This window comes from Ictalurus punctatus, chromosome 13 (genome assembly GCF_001660625.3).
Source record: "Ictalurus punctatus breed USDA103 chromosome 13, Coco_2.0, whole genome shotgun sequence".
Classification (NCBI taxonomy): Eukaryota; Metazoa; Chordata; class Actinopteri; order Siluriformes; family Ictaluridae; genus Ictalurus; species Ictalurus punctatus.
The window spans coordinates 12,052,438-12,071,318 of record NC_030428.2 but is presented as its reverse complement, the minus strand read 5'-3'; the positions used below and the strand labels follow the sequence as shown (position 1 = coordinate 12,071,318).

General features: G+C 37.3%; 1 protein-coding gene and 1 long non-coding RNA gene across 2 annotated transcripts; one reads left to right on the top strand and one right to left on the bottom strand.

The window, feature by feature from the left end:
• Positions 1 to 1,468: 1,468 nt before the first annotated feature.
• On the bottom strand, positions 1,469 to 13,630 carry LOC124628816 (uncharacterized). Its single transcript, XR_006983520.2, has 2 exons — positions 13,501 to 13,630; positions 1,469 to 6,670 (listed from the first exon to the last, which is right to left on the bottom strand). It is a non-coding gene; the product is annotated as an uncharacterized LOC124628816 (long non-coding RNA).
• Positions 13,631 to 14,348: 718 nt separating this feature from the next.
• LOC108273555 (parvalbumin, thymic) lies at positions 14,349 to 18,142 on the top strand. The gene is made up of 5 exons (XM_017482829.3): positions 14,349 to 14,889; positions 17,110 to 17,315; positions 17,509 to 17,641; positions 17,766 to 17,875; positions 17,954 to 18,142. The coding sequence occupies exons 2-5, from the start codon at positions 17,255 to 17,257 to the stop codon at positions 17,980 to 17,982; spliced, it is 333 nt and encodes a 110-aa protein (XP_017338318.1). The 5' UTR covers positions 14,349 to 14,889; positions 17,110 to 17,254; the 3' UTR covers positions 17,983 to 18,142.
• The last annotated feature ends 739 nt before the right edge of the window (positions 18,143 to 18,881 follow it).

The following is an 18,881-nucleotide window of genomic DNA, read 5'->3' as shown; positions in this document are numbered from 1 at the left end:
GTTATGGTTGCTGCCTTAAGCAAACTCACACTAGCAGCATTACTACAGTTATGTACCACATTAACATTAACAGCTTGATCAAGTTTGCATTTCCATTTCCCAAATTATGCATGTCACCTTATTTATTTGTTTGTTTGTTTGTTTGTTTGTTTTAAATAAAGGAATTTAGGAATAAATGAAGCGTATAATTTATTACTTAAAAAAAAAAAAAAAAACATTTACACACAGTTGGCTTTGTAAAACCTGTTATACTGGATGTATGGGAGCCACCCTGTTAATACACTTTAACTGCTAATCAAACATGAAATAAATCAAACATAGACACGTTTGTTTACAGTTATCTTTTAAAGAAAAGTTGAAGCCTGTGAAGCTTAAATACTCTATATTTAGTATATATGTATATGTAACCAGTCATTTGAAACTTGGTTGTGGTTTTGAGAGTAAAGTAATTTTTTAAAAATAATAATGATTGTCATCATAAATGTTTCTCACTTAGCTTAATAGAGACCTCTGAGTTGTAGAGAAGAGGAGTTTTGTGTATTAAAGGGGTCTTAATCCCAATAGAGTGTAACATAAGGTGTACCAAAGGGACCGTTTCAAGGATGTTTCTGGGGTAAATGTGTAGTGCACACCTGCTGAGCTCTCAGGGGCTATCAGTCCAGTTCCCCTGCTCCCCCTCATAAATACACACACACACGCACACACAAAGATGTCCTTGGTGTGCACAGTTTGAACATTCAAACTGGTGCCAAGGCTTCCTGGTCTTAGCCTGCTCTTTTTAATCTAGCCTAGTCTGGCTGCTGAGACTATGGAAACATGTTTTATGCAAGTACACGGTTTATTCTGGTACTGATACAGTGCTCTAGCAGCAGGTCAAGAGTAGTAGATTCATAAGCAATTAAGGCATTCAGTAGACATAGAAGTATAGTAAATGCGCACGTAGATAAACACAAATCTTCCACAAGTGTTTTGCGTCCCTCTGGTTACTTAAGACAGAAGAATTTACATAATTTTCTGTCGTGTGAAGTGTGTGAATACAAAAGAGTTTCTGATTTGCACGCTCTGTTTGCAGGAGTTAGTCTCAAGTAACCCTCATAATCTTTGGTCAAAAAAAAAAAAGTTACTCATTGGCAAATCTTCGTGTTACTTTCCAGTGTCTGTGGCAAGCAAGGTAAATGATGTGTGAAAACAGTTTCAGTCTTAAGACCAAGGATAAAGCATTAAGCAAACATTTAATAACTCAATTAGGGGGGAAAAAACACAATTAAAGTTTAGACATCTCTGTCAGGAGTAAAAGCACACAGCTGGCAGGTTTCAAGGGCAAGGCTAAAAATAGCTAACCAAATACTGGTCCTTCCTACAAGTGTGCCTTACACCTGTACTTTTCACCCAAGAGAGAAGTGTAGGCAAGCTGATATAAAGTACGACAAACTCACTCTGTTCAAAATTGAAAAAATAAATAAATAAATAAATTTAACCATACTTATTTTATTGTGTAACCATACTTATGTTATTACAATTGTGTTATGAATTAAAACATATCATAATTGGCAATACTAAACAAAAATACCTGAACCACTGATTTACAGAGTGCAACAATAAATTCAAAATATAGTCAAACCCTTACATATGCTTGACTGTTATGTCCACTGATAATAACAGATGCTCCATGGGCCACTCATTGATGTCATACTGCCTCTGACATCATTACACCTCTTCTGCTCTCAGTGGACGAGAGCTCAGCCAGGAACCAAGGCATTAAAGTCTGCTTCATGCACCGTCATAAAAGGTGGATGAGGCAGATAAGTCACTTTTTCCATGAGCCAGAAGCTACCCAAATGAGAGGAAAATAATAATGGCCTGTTATGTCAGCAGGCCTAAGCTGGATGACCGTGAAATGCATCGACTAAAATCATTAAAGCATCTGTCGCTCTCTTTCCCTTGAACACAAATGCGTTGTCCAGTTACCACACATTTGCTTAACATATTCAGAAGCCCAGTGGCAATGTGCTTTGGATAATTATCTCAAGCCTTATACCACAGAGCAAACCCTGTGCATATTCTGTGGTTAAGTGGGTCCCTGAAGAAAAGTCTGCTCATATGGATTATAAGACAGGTCAATGGGACCAGTATTTTTGTCAAAAAGGACAATGATATGTATAAATCTAGGTGTATGTAAATGTATATGTATGTAAATCTTTAGTATGCTTGGCAAGGTACTAAAATATTACACAATGAGTGTAGATATACTATGAATAATAATAGAATTATATTTATTACCTACATACATATTTTCTATACAGGGTCATGGGGATCCTGGAGCCTATCCCAGGGGACTCGGGGCACAAGGCGGGGCGCACCCTGGACGATGTGCCAACCCATCGCAGGGCACAATCACACACAATTTGGAATTGGCATATAGCCTAAAACTAATGTATTTGGACTGGGGGGGGAGGAATCCGGAGTACCCGGGGAAAAGCTTGAAGCACAGGTAAAACATGCAAACTCAGCACATAAAGGGTGGTGGCGGGAACCAACCCTGGAGGTGTGAGGTAAACGTGCTAACCGCTAAGCCACCGTGCTCCCCTTACATGATTTGTATATTGATTTTTTTAAAGCACTTTATCACTACTATTAGACTACTGATGTGCTCTTAATGCAAAAATTTCACTAGAAGATTATGTCTCAAATATGCTTGTATCTAGAGGCTTCAAATGACCACAGAGTGTTTATTTAGGTCGTTGGTTGGATTATGATACAGCACATTATGGTTTCTTAACATAGATTAAGTGAAACAAGTTGAGTTGATTGAACAGCATATGTATGTATTGTTGAACGCAACAAAAGAAGGATGAAATCAAGTGGAAAAGCGGAAAACTATATATAATAACCTGCAAATAATGTAAATCTAGCTATTGACTTAATTGAAGTATCGTATCCAGTGGCACATCCAAATTTTTAGTCATGGGTGGTAAAGGGGACAAGTGCATGCTAATGGGTGAAATCACCTAATTATATATAGGACAATGTTGTATATGTAGAATAACTGATGTGCTCATTGGTGCAAAAACAATGGCCATATAATGACATTACTGGATTGGCTTTGTTCTAGAGGTCAGTCTGTCTTGGGGACACTCAGCAGAGGTTTAATGAATTTTAGATACCCGAATGTATCTAACTGAAAGACAGCAAAGCAATTCAAATACTATGAAACCACTAGTAATCAATGACCAGTGACCTCCTGAGAGATTGCATTGCCAAGCCTCTTCTGGTCAGCGCTACTTCCATTAAGCACCAAGGACCAGATTAAGTAACTATGAAAAGCCGGAAAAGTACAAAAATAGTCAGTAAGCTCTTTTTTTTTCCTGCATGGAAGAACATTCATCCTGTCACAGATAATCTCTGGTTTTCTCCTGCTCTCTCAGAACAGATCTTGAATAAATATTGGTACCAAGCATCAGCAACTACGCAAAAGGAAACATTTTCCCCTGTCATGGTCACTAGGCAACCCTGAAATGGGTGACTCAGATAGCATACAGAACGATGACTCAATTGGTGCTGTGACGAAGTCAGAAAAGCAACACACACACACACACACACACACACACACACACACACACACACACACACACACACACACAGAGACGCAGATGTACACATGCCTAAAAAACTCTGGGCAGACTAGCAGATGAAGATCTTGTGATGCTTTCTCAGAGAGAAATGAGGAGTGGAGAATTTCCCGGTCAGTCATCAGTGTGTGAGCACAGAGGGTTTTGGGGTTTTTTTGGGCAGACCTAATCTTCTGTTTTTCTATCCTGTGGATTAACATCTCTTTGCCTAACAGGTGTCTTTGACTTCCACCCCTTCTCTCCCCACACCCTGCAAACAAACACACACACACACACACAAACACACCACTTGTAAGGAGTGGTCCAAACAACCTCTCTAAACAGTGACAGAATTATCATATTCAAGCTAGCTTTACTGTAAAAACTGCTGACACTCAACTAAACTAAGTCTTCGTCTGGATCCCTCCTTAATTGGCAAAGGTAGTGCCTATTAAATTTGTTTATAATGTCCAGAGTAACTGGTTCTTCCACAGTATTATCTCCTGGCCATGTGAACAGGTGCAACTCACACAACAGACAGGGAGGAATTGTACTTTGTTATTGATACTTTACTTGAGTGTTATTGGATTTTAATACCTGTACTCTTACTTAATTACACTTTCAAGAACAAAAAAACTTTTTTACTTCTTACATTTTTATTTAAACCTTCTAAGTACTGGTACATCTAAGTACTAAGTACATCTACAAATCTCAAAGGTCTCTTCTTCTCTCATCTCTCATCTCCAATGACTGTATACATAACTAGAATGGGCTCCCATTCATTTTATTTACATTTCAGTTAAAAGAATTCAGTCATGTTTATAAATGTGTAAATGTAAATAAATTAATGAATTTAAAAAACTATAAAAGAAGACCTTTTCACTCTAGGCAATGTAGTTAATGCTATAGCTGTCAGTTTGCCACCAGGATAAGCTGTTGATAATATGGATAACCAACCGGGCTGCAATGTTGAACTTGAGAATGAGTGCCCCTGGCCATACCTCAGTAAATATATAAAGTAAGTTAGCCTGTTTTCATTGCTAATGCCAGGTTAGATTGGGATTGATTCTAATAGTTACTGGCTAGGTAGGAAATGAGCTTCTAGCTAATGTTAAACATGGGTTATTTACATGATATTTTACCTCTGATTAACTATGTAGCATCAGTCATGCACATGACCAGCAAACCTTCATGAGATTGAATGCTAGATTTTAAGTACAATAAGTGGTGAACATGCTCTATCATTGGTGTTTCATTTCAGTCTATGAATGGGATAGAAGGTATGTATAGTAACAGATGGGCTGCAGTTAGTAATGTATTGTAATGTAGTTACTACATTTTTGTATGTAAGGTCACAAAGGAGCTGTGACCTGGAACTGAAATAGATTTAATTGTGATTTGTCAAGAATCTACAACGGGAAGCCCAGGGAAACTCAAATCTGGGCTTTGTGAAAGTCTTATCAAATCCCTTTTCAAGTTTACCAAAAGGAATGTTGGAGACTCCACAAAAATATGGATCTGGTCTGATGAGACCAAGCTTTCTGGCCTTGGCACAAAGCACTATACTGTATATATTTTGCGGAAACCCAACACTGCTCATTATCCCCAAAACACCTTCCCCACATTGAAGCAAGGTAGTGATGTTAAATAGATCCCATGTTGAACGGAACTTTTGGTCTCTTGATTACTTCTCTGACTAATTCCCTCTTTACCTGCTCACTGACTGGGTTTTACAGCTACAGGATGCAGTCACACTGTTTAAAATTGTTATCTGTAAATAAGGTAATACTTTAAAATAAAACCATACATTATCACAATAAGTTAAGATTAATTACTGAATCATTATATTTCAGTCAACCTATGTTGACTTTTTTAAATTGTGCTTTACATAATGCTGCAACAAAGAAGTAGACCAAGGAAGGTCCTAAACAATCAACTCCAGGACCAGGTTAAACCAGAAATATACTTATATTCCACACATTGCTAACAATATACTATACATGTTAGCTCCACTGCAGCCATGGAATAGTCCATAGTAATTATTCATGAACATAATTGTGTAATTATAATTATTAAAGATTACTGCAAGGACAGAATTATAAACTGGGATATTTGCAATGTCATAGTTTTATTTTAAATATAAAGTTTCTAGGGTAAATGGAATTTCGGTTCACAATGATGAAGTATGATTGCTCAAAAACTGAGCCAAAACAGAATACTAGAGGGGAAAAAAACAAAAGAGATGATAAAAGTTAACACCAGTACATGCTGGGAAAATGCTGATCAAGGACAGACACAACCTAAGAAATGCAGCCACTATGCTGGAAATTTGCAGGACTGGAAATTAGAATATCTCAATGGGCATTTGTCCACAGGTTTGGTTAATCTCATCAGATTGTAAGGTGTAGACATTATTAAGGGTGCTAAAACACAGGTTAGAAGAGAGCTTCCATGCCCTCTTGAGTCCATCACTGAGAGTACAGTGTAAGCTGTATATAGTGCCCACTAGTGGTCATGTGGAAGGATGATGATTAACTCCATTTGTACAGTCCAATAAATCAGAAACTGGGAGTGAGTAGAGAAGCTTGTCTCTACTTGTCTGCCGACAGTCTCTGTGTGGATAATGTGGACAAAATTGTCTTATTTATGTATGCAGAAAGTTCATCAGCACTGAGTCGTACCGAGAGGATGATCGTAATGGTTGGGACGCTCCTCTGGCAACAAAATCACTGATGCTGGAGTTTCCTTGTCACACTCATCAGCACCAGGATGTTGTTCCCAGTGGACAGCGCATGTTTGCTCACACACACACATTCAGAGACAGAGACACACCCTACTCATTCTTGCTCACAGATATAAAATGAAAAAAGATGCATATGGTATCTCATTCAGGCACATGGTGAGAGGGAAGAGGGGGCTCATGTTTCTTTGGTTTGCTCCTGTCTGGTTTCACAGAGGAGCCCTGAAGAAGATGAATGGACAGACATTTGACACTTTTTCCACTTGACTTGGCAGCACTGCATATACTGAAGAGTGGGCAAAAAACAGTTGGCAAATTTTCCCTAAAAGGAAGAGAGAGCAAGAGAGAGAGTGATTGAGAAAGAGATTAATCAAGAGGTAGAATCGTCCAAACAGTGAATGCTGACTAATGATGACTATTGACTAATGATGACTATTCCATGAATTATTATTTCATAATTTTCATAAATATTGCCTGCGAAGCTAGACCACATGCTTCAAAAACATATGCACATTAGAATAAAAGTTATCATAATAAATGACTAACTATTATTATTTCCTATGAGGTTAACCAATGTGATGTTAAACCGACCATTTTCCTCATTTTGACTACCTTGGTGAAGGTAAAGATGTTGTCTTGCTGCTGTAGAAAGCTCTGTTACTGTTTAATTCAGATTTTCATTCCTTCTTAAAATCGTCTTTAAAAAAAAGTATCCCACAACCCATTTCATTCTTCCTCACTTGTGACCTTTTAACACCTGATATGGACACCTACGCACGGCCTACCGATGTATGCATATTAAACCCTAGAGGTTAGAATGTGTACCAATAAAACCCCAAACACACACACACACACACACACACACACACACACACACACACACATTTATATTAGTCCCTCCATTACCCACATCCCTCACAAGGCTCTTTAAGAGAATGAAACCAGAGCCAAATCTTTAATGTGACGATTCAGATACTACAGCCTTCTCCACTAACCTACACATGCTATTTTCACTACCATAACGTATACAATTACACTGCTCCCATGGATTGTTTTTACATGTCACAGTTTCCCACCATGTGTATTATCCTTCCTTTGCTTTAACTGAAACTCATCAATGACATACAGCAAAAACCAGTATACTGAAACCAAGTGCACCAATCCCAGAAGGATTTGCGACATAAGTGACACAGGGTCATGTCAGGATCTCATGTGCAAACTAGAAGCCTTGAAAGCACAATTACACTACTACCTTAAAGGGGAAAGCCTCACTATTTTAATTCTGTTTCAGTTACTGTCATCACCAAGTGAGCATACGGACAAAATATGCTCACAAAAAAGTGGACAGGAACCTCGATATATCTTTTTACACTAGAAGAGCAGAATCATCATATCCCTCCAACAGTTGACACCAAACAATCCATGAGAGCTGTGTAATTGGATGCTATTGGGCTTATTCTGAGCATGCAAAATAGAGCCAGTGGTGCTGAGAGCTGTGTACCACTACCTCAGCCCTGCTCGTCTGGTGCCCCACTGCATTCTGAATAAGGGACAAGAACGAGATATCCCCCTCAACCACTGACACCTTTTTTGGAAACATCAAGAGGGTACCCTATACAGTACGTCAGAGCTGTAAAGACAGTGAGAAGTGCAAGTATATCCACCATCGTCTATACATTTAATACGCATACTAAATTTACCCGTGAGGTTATTTAAATAAATAACTCGATTCCGTATTTTAATTCATTAAATTCCATGAAATGTAAAAAAAACAAATAAATACTAATAATAAAAATAAAAACTCAAAAGTGCCAAAAGTGAATCAGAGCTTCTAGAGATCATCAAATGTGAACTGTTTATGTACTTTTGATGTTCAGGTCTAAGCTACCCAGGCTTAGGACTCAGAAATGAGATCAGGCTGAGTTGGCATAGACTCTGCCAATGAACATCTGAACAGTCTAAATAAGGGGGTGACTGTCCTCTGAGAACGAATCCAAGCGAGGCTTCTTCTACTCTATATGTTTCTGCTTTTCCTGGTACTATGGCTCAGATGGCTAAGCACTTGCTCTGAAAAAAACTGGATTCTGATTTTGAATCAGCAAACTCACATAAAAAACAGAGAGGTGTTTTAATTGAATTATGGGAAGGATGATTAGAACAAAACACATTTGAATTCTTTTACTACATTACCCTTGCAAGAAAATGTGTTTTTGTGTAAAATGATCAACCAACAACCATGTGACTATAATTAGCAAGTGTGCATTACCTGAGGAACATTATGATTAACTAAAAAGAGTGCAGATCCACATAAGTCCACACTGGAATTGTCCTAAGGAGGCAAAAGAAAGACACAAGATATATATATATATATTCAGGCTATGAAAAATTGTCTTTATTGTTTAACCTTTTGATGTTTTGTTCTAAAAATTCACAAAAATACTCTGCTCTCATGGATATTAAACAATTGCCACCACAACACGGGTTTATCCAAAAAAATATCTTTGTTAAGTATAGGTGTGCAACAATTATTGGCAACCTTTTAGTCAATACTTTGTGCTACGTCCCTTTAAGTCTTCTCCGATAATGCCTGAGGAGGTTGGTGAATACATGGCAAGGGATCTGAGACCATTCCTCCATACAGAATCTCTCCAGATCCTTCAAATTTCAAGGTCCACACTGGTGGACTCTCCTCTTTAGTTCGCCCCACAGGATTTCTATTGGGTTCTAGTCAGGGGACTGGGATGGTCATGGCAGGACCTTGATTTTGTGGTCAGTAAAACATTTTTGTGTTGATTTTGATGTATGTTTTGGATCATTGTCCTGCTGGAAGATCCAACCAAGGCGCATTTTAAGCTTTCTGGCAGAGGCAGTCAGGTTTTCATTTAATATCTGCTGATATTCGATAGAGTCCATGATGCCATGTATCCTAACAAAATGTCCAGGTCCTCTGGCAGAAAAACAGCCCCAAAACATTAAAGAGCCACCACCATATTTAACCGTGGGCATGAGGTACTTTTCCATATGGCCACCTCTCTGTGTGCTCCAAAACCACCTCTGGTGTTTATTGCCAAACATCTCTATATTGATTTCATCTGACCATAGAACCCGATCCCATTTGAGGTTCCAGTAGTGTCTGGCAAACTGAAGACGCTCAAGTTTGTTTTTGGATGAGAGTAGAGGCTTTTTTCTTGAAACCCTTCCAAACAACTTGTGGTGATGTAGGTGACTTCGGATTGTAGTTTGGGAGACTTTCTGACACAAGAAGCAACTAACTTCTGCAGTTCTGCAGCTGTGATCCTTGGAGACTTTTTGGCCACTCGAACCATCCTCTTCACAGTGCATTGAAACAATATAGACACATGTCCAATTACAGGATGATTCATAACATTTCCAGTTGACTGGAACTTCTTAATTATTGCCCTGATGGTGGAAATGGGAATTTCAATGCTTGTGCCATTTTCTTATAGCCACCTCCCATTTTGTGAAGCTCAACAACCTTTTGCCGCACATCACAGCTATATTCCTTGGTCTTACCCATTGTTATGAATGACTTAGGAAATTTGGCCTATGTGTTACCTCATTGTTATACCCCTGTGAAACAGGAAGTCATGGTTGAACAATTTCCTGTTCCTAGTCATCCAGGTATACTAAAAAATGTTAAATATCAATGGGAATAGACTTCAAATATATTTTGTCTCATATGAATTCATTGGGGTGCCAATAATTGTTGCACACCTATATTTAACAAAGATATTTTTTGATAAACCTGTGTTGTGTTTGCAATTGTTTGATATCCATGAGATATATACATATATAAATACATGGGTAATGTACCCATATGTGCATTTGTAAACATCCAGAATTAGTCCTCAGCTTAGCTTTTTAACCACAAGGGCATTAGTAATTTGGGGCAGGAAGTCTTGGCACGTAGTCGGTGTTACAGTAAAATGGGCCAGACTAAGGATCTGAGTGACTTTGAGAATTTCCAAATTGTGATAAGCTTTGACTGCGGCATGGTTGTTGATGCGAGTCTGGCTGGTTTAAGTAATTTAGAAACACAGAATACTGCAAAAAAAAAAAAGCAAAAAAAAAAAACAACGACAACAACAACAACAAAAAACAGCCAATGTGTGGTGTGGGTGGAAAAACCTTTTTGATGACTGGTTTGAGCTGATAGGAACGCTACGGTAACTCAAATAGCCACTTTTTACAACTGTGGTGAGTAGAAAAGCATCTCAGAATGCACAACATGTAGAATCTTAGATGATTAACTGAGTTTGTGAAAAGTGCTCACCTACACTACAAAATCGATCAACCACTATCTTGGATTTCTTACAGCAGTGTAAGAGTAGATGTGTGGATGTTTTATGCCACAGAATATGAGCTTAAAAAATAAATTCATTCATTTATTTATTTTTAGGTATACTATTGCTTTTAATTCATTTTAATGTGAACTTTCAGTGAAATATTCTGCAGTAATTGGTAATCAAAATGACTGGAGGTGTAAAGGAGTGTCAGTAACGGCCGGTACGGCACTTGCCCTGTTCTCTGTGACCCTATGAACGCTGGACAGCTGAGGAATTTAATGTGTTTCCTTTCCTCTGCTGTGTTTACATATGGGATGAGTTAACATGGTCATTAAAAAGACCAGGCAAGCGCAGGAGACATCTCATTCACATCGGCAGTGACAGAGCTGATTCAACTTTAGGTCCCCATCTCCTTTTCACCACCCCTCACAACCTGCAGTTTTCATCCATGATAAATGTGATGACAAATGTTAATAAGCTGAAATGTAAAAATGAGGTTTGATAGTCAAGCAGGAAGGATCAAGTGTTAATCATTAAGTCTGTCCAGCACATGCTGTAACCCCATAGACAAGCCATTGGCTGCTCAGGGAAACCCCAACTGGCACACCGGGTAGCACCCTCCTCCAGTTGCGCACATTCAATCCAAAACACACTGAGCCAGTCAGGTGTACTACTGGTGACTTTGTCTACAGACTCATTCGCATGTTTTTTTTAAAGGTCTCACATGCAAGATCAAACATCATAATAATGATTTCATACAACCAGATTCAAATATTAGTCAAGAATTCAAACACTAAAACGCAGTATTAGTAACTCTCAAAGGTGTTACAACCACATAGATTCAAGAGGGGAAAAAATATTTAACTGTCATAACCAGGTGCTATGTAGAGTTTCAGTGGCCGCAATCTCTTTAGTTTGCATTTGTTGTCTCATTTAACACCCAAGATTGTCAATGCCTTGTCCATTAAAAATGGAGGAACCTTCGAAGGGTTTCCCGAATAAGATCACATTTTAATCTGATCTACTCGTTTCAACTTTTCAGAAGATTTATGTGGTAAGTATTCAGTAATGCTCTTCCACCACATTTTGTGGTACATCTTCAGCATTTTCTTTTAATACTATGCTTGTCTAATGCCTACTCACAAAAAAAATCTATTTTTGATGCCAAAATGGAGGACGAAAGACAGGAAATTGCCCCCCGTGCTGGCTTCTCTATTTTCTGCCTGTGTAAAAGTGCCAAGAAACTTGTTGCCGAGGTAGAGGATACCTGATCCACAAGCTAAGGTTGACCATCTCTGGCAAACCATGTGCTGGAGAGTGTGCAAGATATTACTCAACAGCTTCAGCCCTGTCTGAGCCCATCATATGGCCCCTTGCCACTGCTGACTGTCTGTGTGAACCATGTTAAAGCCTCAAACATGGTGACAGAATGATCAGCAATGTCTTTGTGTATGGGGCATCTGTTCTCAGACACATATGAGAAATGAGATCAGAAAGAATTGCATATGGGCTTAAATGCTTGATTTATTTCAACTCTTAGTGATAATATAACGGAAGAGAAAGATACAATAACTCAAAATATGAAAACCAATTTTATGCACGCTTTTAGATTTACATTTAGAAATGTAAATATTTTCACCAAATGCAAGAGACTGTGTACACACCCAGTGTTGAATGATGGATGTCAGAGTTGAGGAACAAATAAAACTGAAGACCCTGTCTTGGCTAAACCGAAGAGTCCTGCTGGCATGATTCCATCACAGCTGGTTAGCTGGAAATAGCTAGAACTGTAACTGAGCCCGGGAACGCTAGGACCACAATCTCAGGACTGCTTTGGTCAAATTGCCTGATGACAATGCCATTAAAGCATCAAGGGCAGGCAAAGGTTCTGTAAATGGTGTAGATCCATCAAGAGAAGATTAGTGGTTGGACTGCACAGAACGCTCCAGAGATATCATGAACATGTGTGGGAATCAGTGGAAACAATCATTCTAACACAGCTCTCACATATAAGTGCATTGATTATTATTTCAATACTTGTATCATTTCATATTGCTAAAACTGTCATGAAAATGTTATATAATAAACAAACAAACAAACAAACAAACAAATAAATACACATATACATAATAAGGCCCCATCCATAAAATTTATCTGCAATTAACCCCAAAATAAAATCAACCAAAGGCAGAACATATGTATATTGGCACTGAACCCATACAATATGTGTGTTCAAATTCAACCAGAGGGCTTGGAAACTTCAGCTGTATTTAAGACTATACAAATAATCTGACATTCAAAATAGAAAAATAATGTTAATCGTTTTGATAAACTAAATACAAATGTATGTGTTCAGCTAGAGCTTTCAGGACCTCATGTATAGCGAGTGCTCATTCATTATGCAGCTATGCACGAGCTTCATGCCAGAGATTATTACACAGCCTATTACAGATTTAACATCATTATCAGTATATGAATCAGACAGTTTAATCGTAAGCGTTCAAAACATACAAATATTTCAATACGGAAAAGATGTAAGAGATAATCTTAATTATTTTGATAAACTAAATACATCATAGGTCAAAATGTTACCATACTTTATCACAGAGCAATATTGCAGCACTACGGAAATAAACCATAACAAATCTTATCTGCGACTGGCCATTGTGACTCCAGGTTTTTATTCCAGACAAAGAGAAACTACATAATAGACTAATGAAGGACAAGAAAATAGGTGTACTCCAGTTTGGCTGGAATAAAGATCTAAAGCCACATCAGATTTTTGGGGGGGGTTTAAGACCCCTGCTGTAAACAGTTATAATTGTGAGACTCTCTGTTCACTCACCATAAGACACAGCCATGCTGAATAAACGCAGTGTACACTCATATGCGGCTGAATTTGATGATCAAAAACCACCTGTGTATATAAGCATTGAAGTGGAGAACAAAAGATGCAGAACTAAGTGTATAAGACAGAAAATGGACTACAGCCCCCCCCCCCCCCCCCCCCCATCCCTGTCACACAGGAAACCTGGCCTTCCTGCAAACAAGAGAATGTGTATGGAGAGGAACAAGGCCACAGGGGCAGGTAGCAGGCTGTGAGGATGTTTTTGTCATTGCCGGCTGGCAGCGCACACCAGCATGCAAGAGTCCATCCTGAGGAAAAGAGCCTGTGGAGGAAACAGAGCTCACGTCACAGCAGAACACAGGAGAAGACCCTCAACCTGTTACACATGCAAACGTACACGCACACTTACGCTGCATACACACAAACATAGTTCAAACCAATTCTTTTGTTTTTGCTGTAGACTGAAGAAATTTGGAGTTGAGATCAGAAGAGGAATATGAGAGGAATTTTTAGAATTCCAGCTTTTATTTTCAGGTATTTATGTGTAGATGTGTTAAACAACATTGATCATAGCATATTTTGTATCAGACCACCTGTAGGCAAATAAACATATTGAAACATGTGACTGGCAGGTGTTTCTTATTACCCAAGTGTGTTCTGTTAGATTGATTGTTTAAACAATAAATAGCTCTGAACATCTACTCTTGGTTTTAACCTTCAGTTTCACCTGTGAAGACTGCATGTGCCATACCACAAGCTACAAACCAGTCATCAGCAGAAAAAATCAGAAAGCCAGATTGGAATTTGTAAAGAAATACAGAAATTCTGGAAATTCTGGAAGTCACAAAAGTTCTGGAAAAAAAGATTAATCTCTGCTAAAGTTATGGAAAAGCCAAAGAGAAAGAGAAAGAAAGGATCTGCTCATGATCCACAACCTACAAACTGATCTGTGAAACATGGTGGAGGTAGTGTCATGGCTTGGGCTTGCATGGCTGCTTCTGAATCAGGCTCACTAATCTTTATTGATGATCTAACTCATGATGATAGCAGCAGAACGAATTCAGACATTTTCAGGAACATTTTGTCTGCCAGCTTACAGAGAAATGCATCCAAATTAATCGGGAGGAACTTTGTCATGCAGCAGGACAATGATCCAAAATACACTGCCAACACAACAAAGGACTTCATCATGGGGAAAAGTGAAAGGTTTTAGACTGGCCAAGTCAATCACCTCACCTTAACCCCATTAAGCAGTATTTCACCTCCTGAAGAGGAGACTGAAGGGAGAAACCCCCCAAAACAAACAACAACAGAACTACGGAAAGAGGCTTGGAAAAAGCCTGGAAAAGCATCACAAAAGAAGAAATCAACAACTTGGTGATGTCGGTGAGTCACAGGCTTGATACAGTTATTGCAAGCAATGGATATTCATCCAAAAATTAAGTGTTATTTACTTTCAAAAGGTTATATGTTTTATGTTATTTAACACACAGATTTAAAGACTAGGAAAGCTTTAATTCAAAATTCTTGTCTAATATCCATCTTTTTTTTTTTTTATCTCAAACCCAAATGTCTTTGGTGTATAGCACAAACAAGTGAATCAAATAGTTTAGGAGGGGACTGTATGGATTAAATGTTAAACTTCCTCTCATCAGGATTTTGCTTATGATGTCTGATGCCTTTCAAGATATGTTAAAGGGACAAATTTGTCCACACAGTCCTTCCTGTAGCTTAGTGTGTAAAAATCAAACACACTTTGACTATAATTATGCACTCTTAAATCACAAAGAGATTCCCTTTGCTGACGGGTGTATGGAAAGGCCCCATCATGACAACTTAGCAATAACAGGATGTTTTCGAAAGCATTCAGCTTTAAATGAATGAACAACAAACGCACAAGATCTTTGTACGGAAGCATACGGATATAAAGCTGATAGAGAAAAGTAGGAAGGCTGACTAACTCTCATGAACCAAATATAGTCTGTTCTAAACAAACATACCAACTGATTTGTGTCTGCCACTTATATACAGAGAGTTCAATACAAAACAGACTATAAGAATTTCACAAGAATCAAATGTATTGACATCTACAGTGCAGTCTGTGTGCAGCACTAATTTGAGAGTAAATTACTGTAAATTACTGTGTTTTTTTATTGGGCAAAGTTGAACTAGGAATTATGTAGGAATTACGCATTCTTCGGGAAATAGTAAATTAATTAATAAAAAATAATAGAAAATGACAGAACCAAATGATAATTAAAAAAAACAAAAAACTCATGCTTGTATTTAAAATCTATGGTCCTTATTCGTCAAATATTACACTGTGAAATATTTCACTTTCATTGACTCAAACTGCGGTAGATTTTCATCAACTAAAATTAGACAAAAACTAATAATCGATTTACTAAAACATGGTATACCTACTCTTTTTATTTATTTACTTTTTTTGTAATTAGAGTAAAACTCAATTGCTTAACCTAAGTTCAGATAAGCTTGCTCCCAATATAAACACTAAATCATAAATAATTGGACAGATATCTGATTAGATGTTTCCTCATTGTATTATTATTGCATTCACAAAACAAATCTGGATGTGCTTGCTGTTATCTCTCAACATGGGGACCAGATGAGCATCAAAAAGCTGACAATTTCAATTATAAAGAAGAGCTCACTGTAAAATGTACATATTAACTAAAAAAAACAACCGGTTGCCTTCAAATTTTTAGTTCCCTTAAACTCTAGTGGTAAGTTTAAACAATGTGTAAAAACAGTTCTCTTATCTGAACAACCCTGATGCTGATGTGTCAAAAGAAGAATATTTCTGATAAGACAAATCAATATTACCACATAGAATATAAATACCAAGTGAGCCAAACCACTGATAAGTTTTAAGAAGAGAAATGTCAGGTTACACTTTACTAAAAATTACAGCCGATTTCTAAAACAGAGTCTTGATGAATATGAATTTCCACCATACTGAGTGGATTATGATAGTCAGTGAAACATGGTGCTAGTTAATTATGTGACTAAAACATGACCAAACTGTAAGCGGCATATACAATATGAGCAAACTGTGAGCTGATTTTTTAAGTGCAAGCACAGATTTTTTTTTAGATAAAGTTTAATTTTATGCTCAAAACACCTTTTTGTTCGTCAAATGTACATCAGTACATTTAATTCTGTCACCAGTAGTTATATAACTATGGTGCAAAACTTCCTACTTCCTGTTTGCCCAATTTAAATAATATGGCTAGTCTTTATCTATAGTAAATACTCTCAGATTAATGCTGAATACAGAGCCATCTTAACTGCTCTATTCCAGCTGTTTTTTTAAGTGAAACATGGCAGTGATGTACATAAATACACTATAATTAAAACTTAAATATTACAACGTAGCCTTATAGTTACTGCTTTATTTCCAATCTATATTGCTTACATACTACAGTTAAAATATATCATTGAACTACTCTCACTTCACTCATCATGTTGCATGGATGATCAAATAATTGACTGAGGCAACCGTTCCATGCGTACTTTTTGTTTGTTTGTTTGTTTGTTTGTTTTAACCATTTTATTAAAGGCAATTTCGTCTCTTGTGTTGTTCAGTGCTGTTACAAGTCAGGTGGTGTAAAGGGCTCAGGTGCTGTTGACAGAGGCGCTGGTGGTTTCTGACACATACAACAAGCACAATCCTTCTCTTGCCATATAGTGGGTAGACAGAACGTCAGAAATTCTCCTTGCTTTACTGAAGATGGCATTTACAGGCTTTCTTGCTGCATCTGATATTTCTTCTGCCATCAATGCTTGCAAAGGTATGAACAACATGTTTGTGTCATTTTTTTTTCCTAACAACTTGTATCGTTGTTTGAAGTTTTCTTATGATCAGTGTTCTACTCCTAAGACTTTGAAAAACACAGGTAGCAAACATTTTAAAAAGAACAGAAAATTCTTTTCTGGGTACATTTGTGTTTTTGAATATTCTAAGTCAAAATGTTCATATTTCAGCAAAAGATTCCTTTAGCCCAAAGACATTTTTTGCAACGTTGGGTCTATCCAAGAAGACTCCATCTGAGATAGAGAAGGTTTTTAAAATGCTTGACCAAGACCAAAGCGGATTTATTGAGCAGGATGAGTTACAGTTGAGTATATTTCAATTTTCATCACTGAACATTCACCATGAACTTAATTTCAACATCTAGTGTTACAAATAACTCTTCTTATTCTCACATTACAGTGCTTTGTGCTTTCTGCTTTCACTCTAGATTATTTCTGCAGAATTTCTCAAAAGGGGCACGGACTCTCACTGCAGCTGAGGTGAAGGCCTTCCTCGTGGCTGGAGATATGGATGGGGATGGAAAGATTGGCTGGGACGGTAGGTTTAAATAGTTATATTTTGTACCACTTAACTTGTAAGTTTATCTTAATTGATAATAATGTTTGCTTCCCTCAGAATTCTCAGCTCTTGTGAATGATTCTTGAGCCCAGATCTTCTAAACAACACTGGAGAAAGAAACACTGCTGAATGTTTACTTTGAGATGGGAAATTAATATTATAATTATAATATTAATTAAAATGATATATAAATAAATATATATATAAATTTGTATTAATAATCCATTTCTTTGATCATGTACTTTGCTGCATATTTTACAACATCATTGTTGCTCTTGGTTATGAAAATCTATCAAATCTATATGGAAACTAAATAAAGATGTTTAATCAAAGTCTATTTGAGTCATTGCCATTTCAATTTGTCTTTAGTCACACTTGGAAAAAAGGTTTTTCTAAAGTGAGCCTTTTTCTAACACTGTATGGCAGGTGATCAGCTACAGATATGAGTTGTGATAGATTTTTCTCTGACCTTTGAAATTAAGCATTTGAGAAATGACCTTGAGCGTGAACACACACACACACACACACACACACACACACACACACACACACACACACACACACACACACACACACACACACCACAGGACAAAGTGATTACACAGCAATAATGAATTTCTCTCATATCTCTTGATCATTCTAGAGACAGATCCATTTCAGTCCTTGAACTGCCATCTGACACAGAAAGAGAAAATGCCTGTAATGTGAAACATATAGAAGCTCAGTTACAGGCAGAAACACTCAAGACTATTTAGGAGTTATTTGTGGTGGCTTGTTCATCAAATAATTAGTGCATATTTAGTAATGTGACACATTTACCTTTACAGCAGTTAGCAGACACAATGAAATTAAGAATAACGAATAATTCAGTTAGACATTATCTAATATGTGACTACAGAAAGCAACTTTTTTATTTTGTATTAGTCAGATTATTTCAATTTAATTGAATTACTTCAATATATTGTTTATTTATTTAATATATATA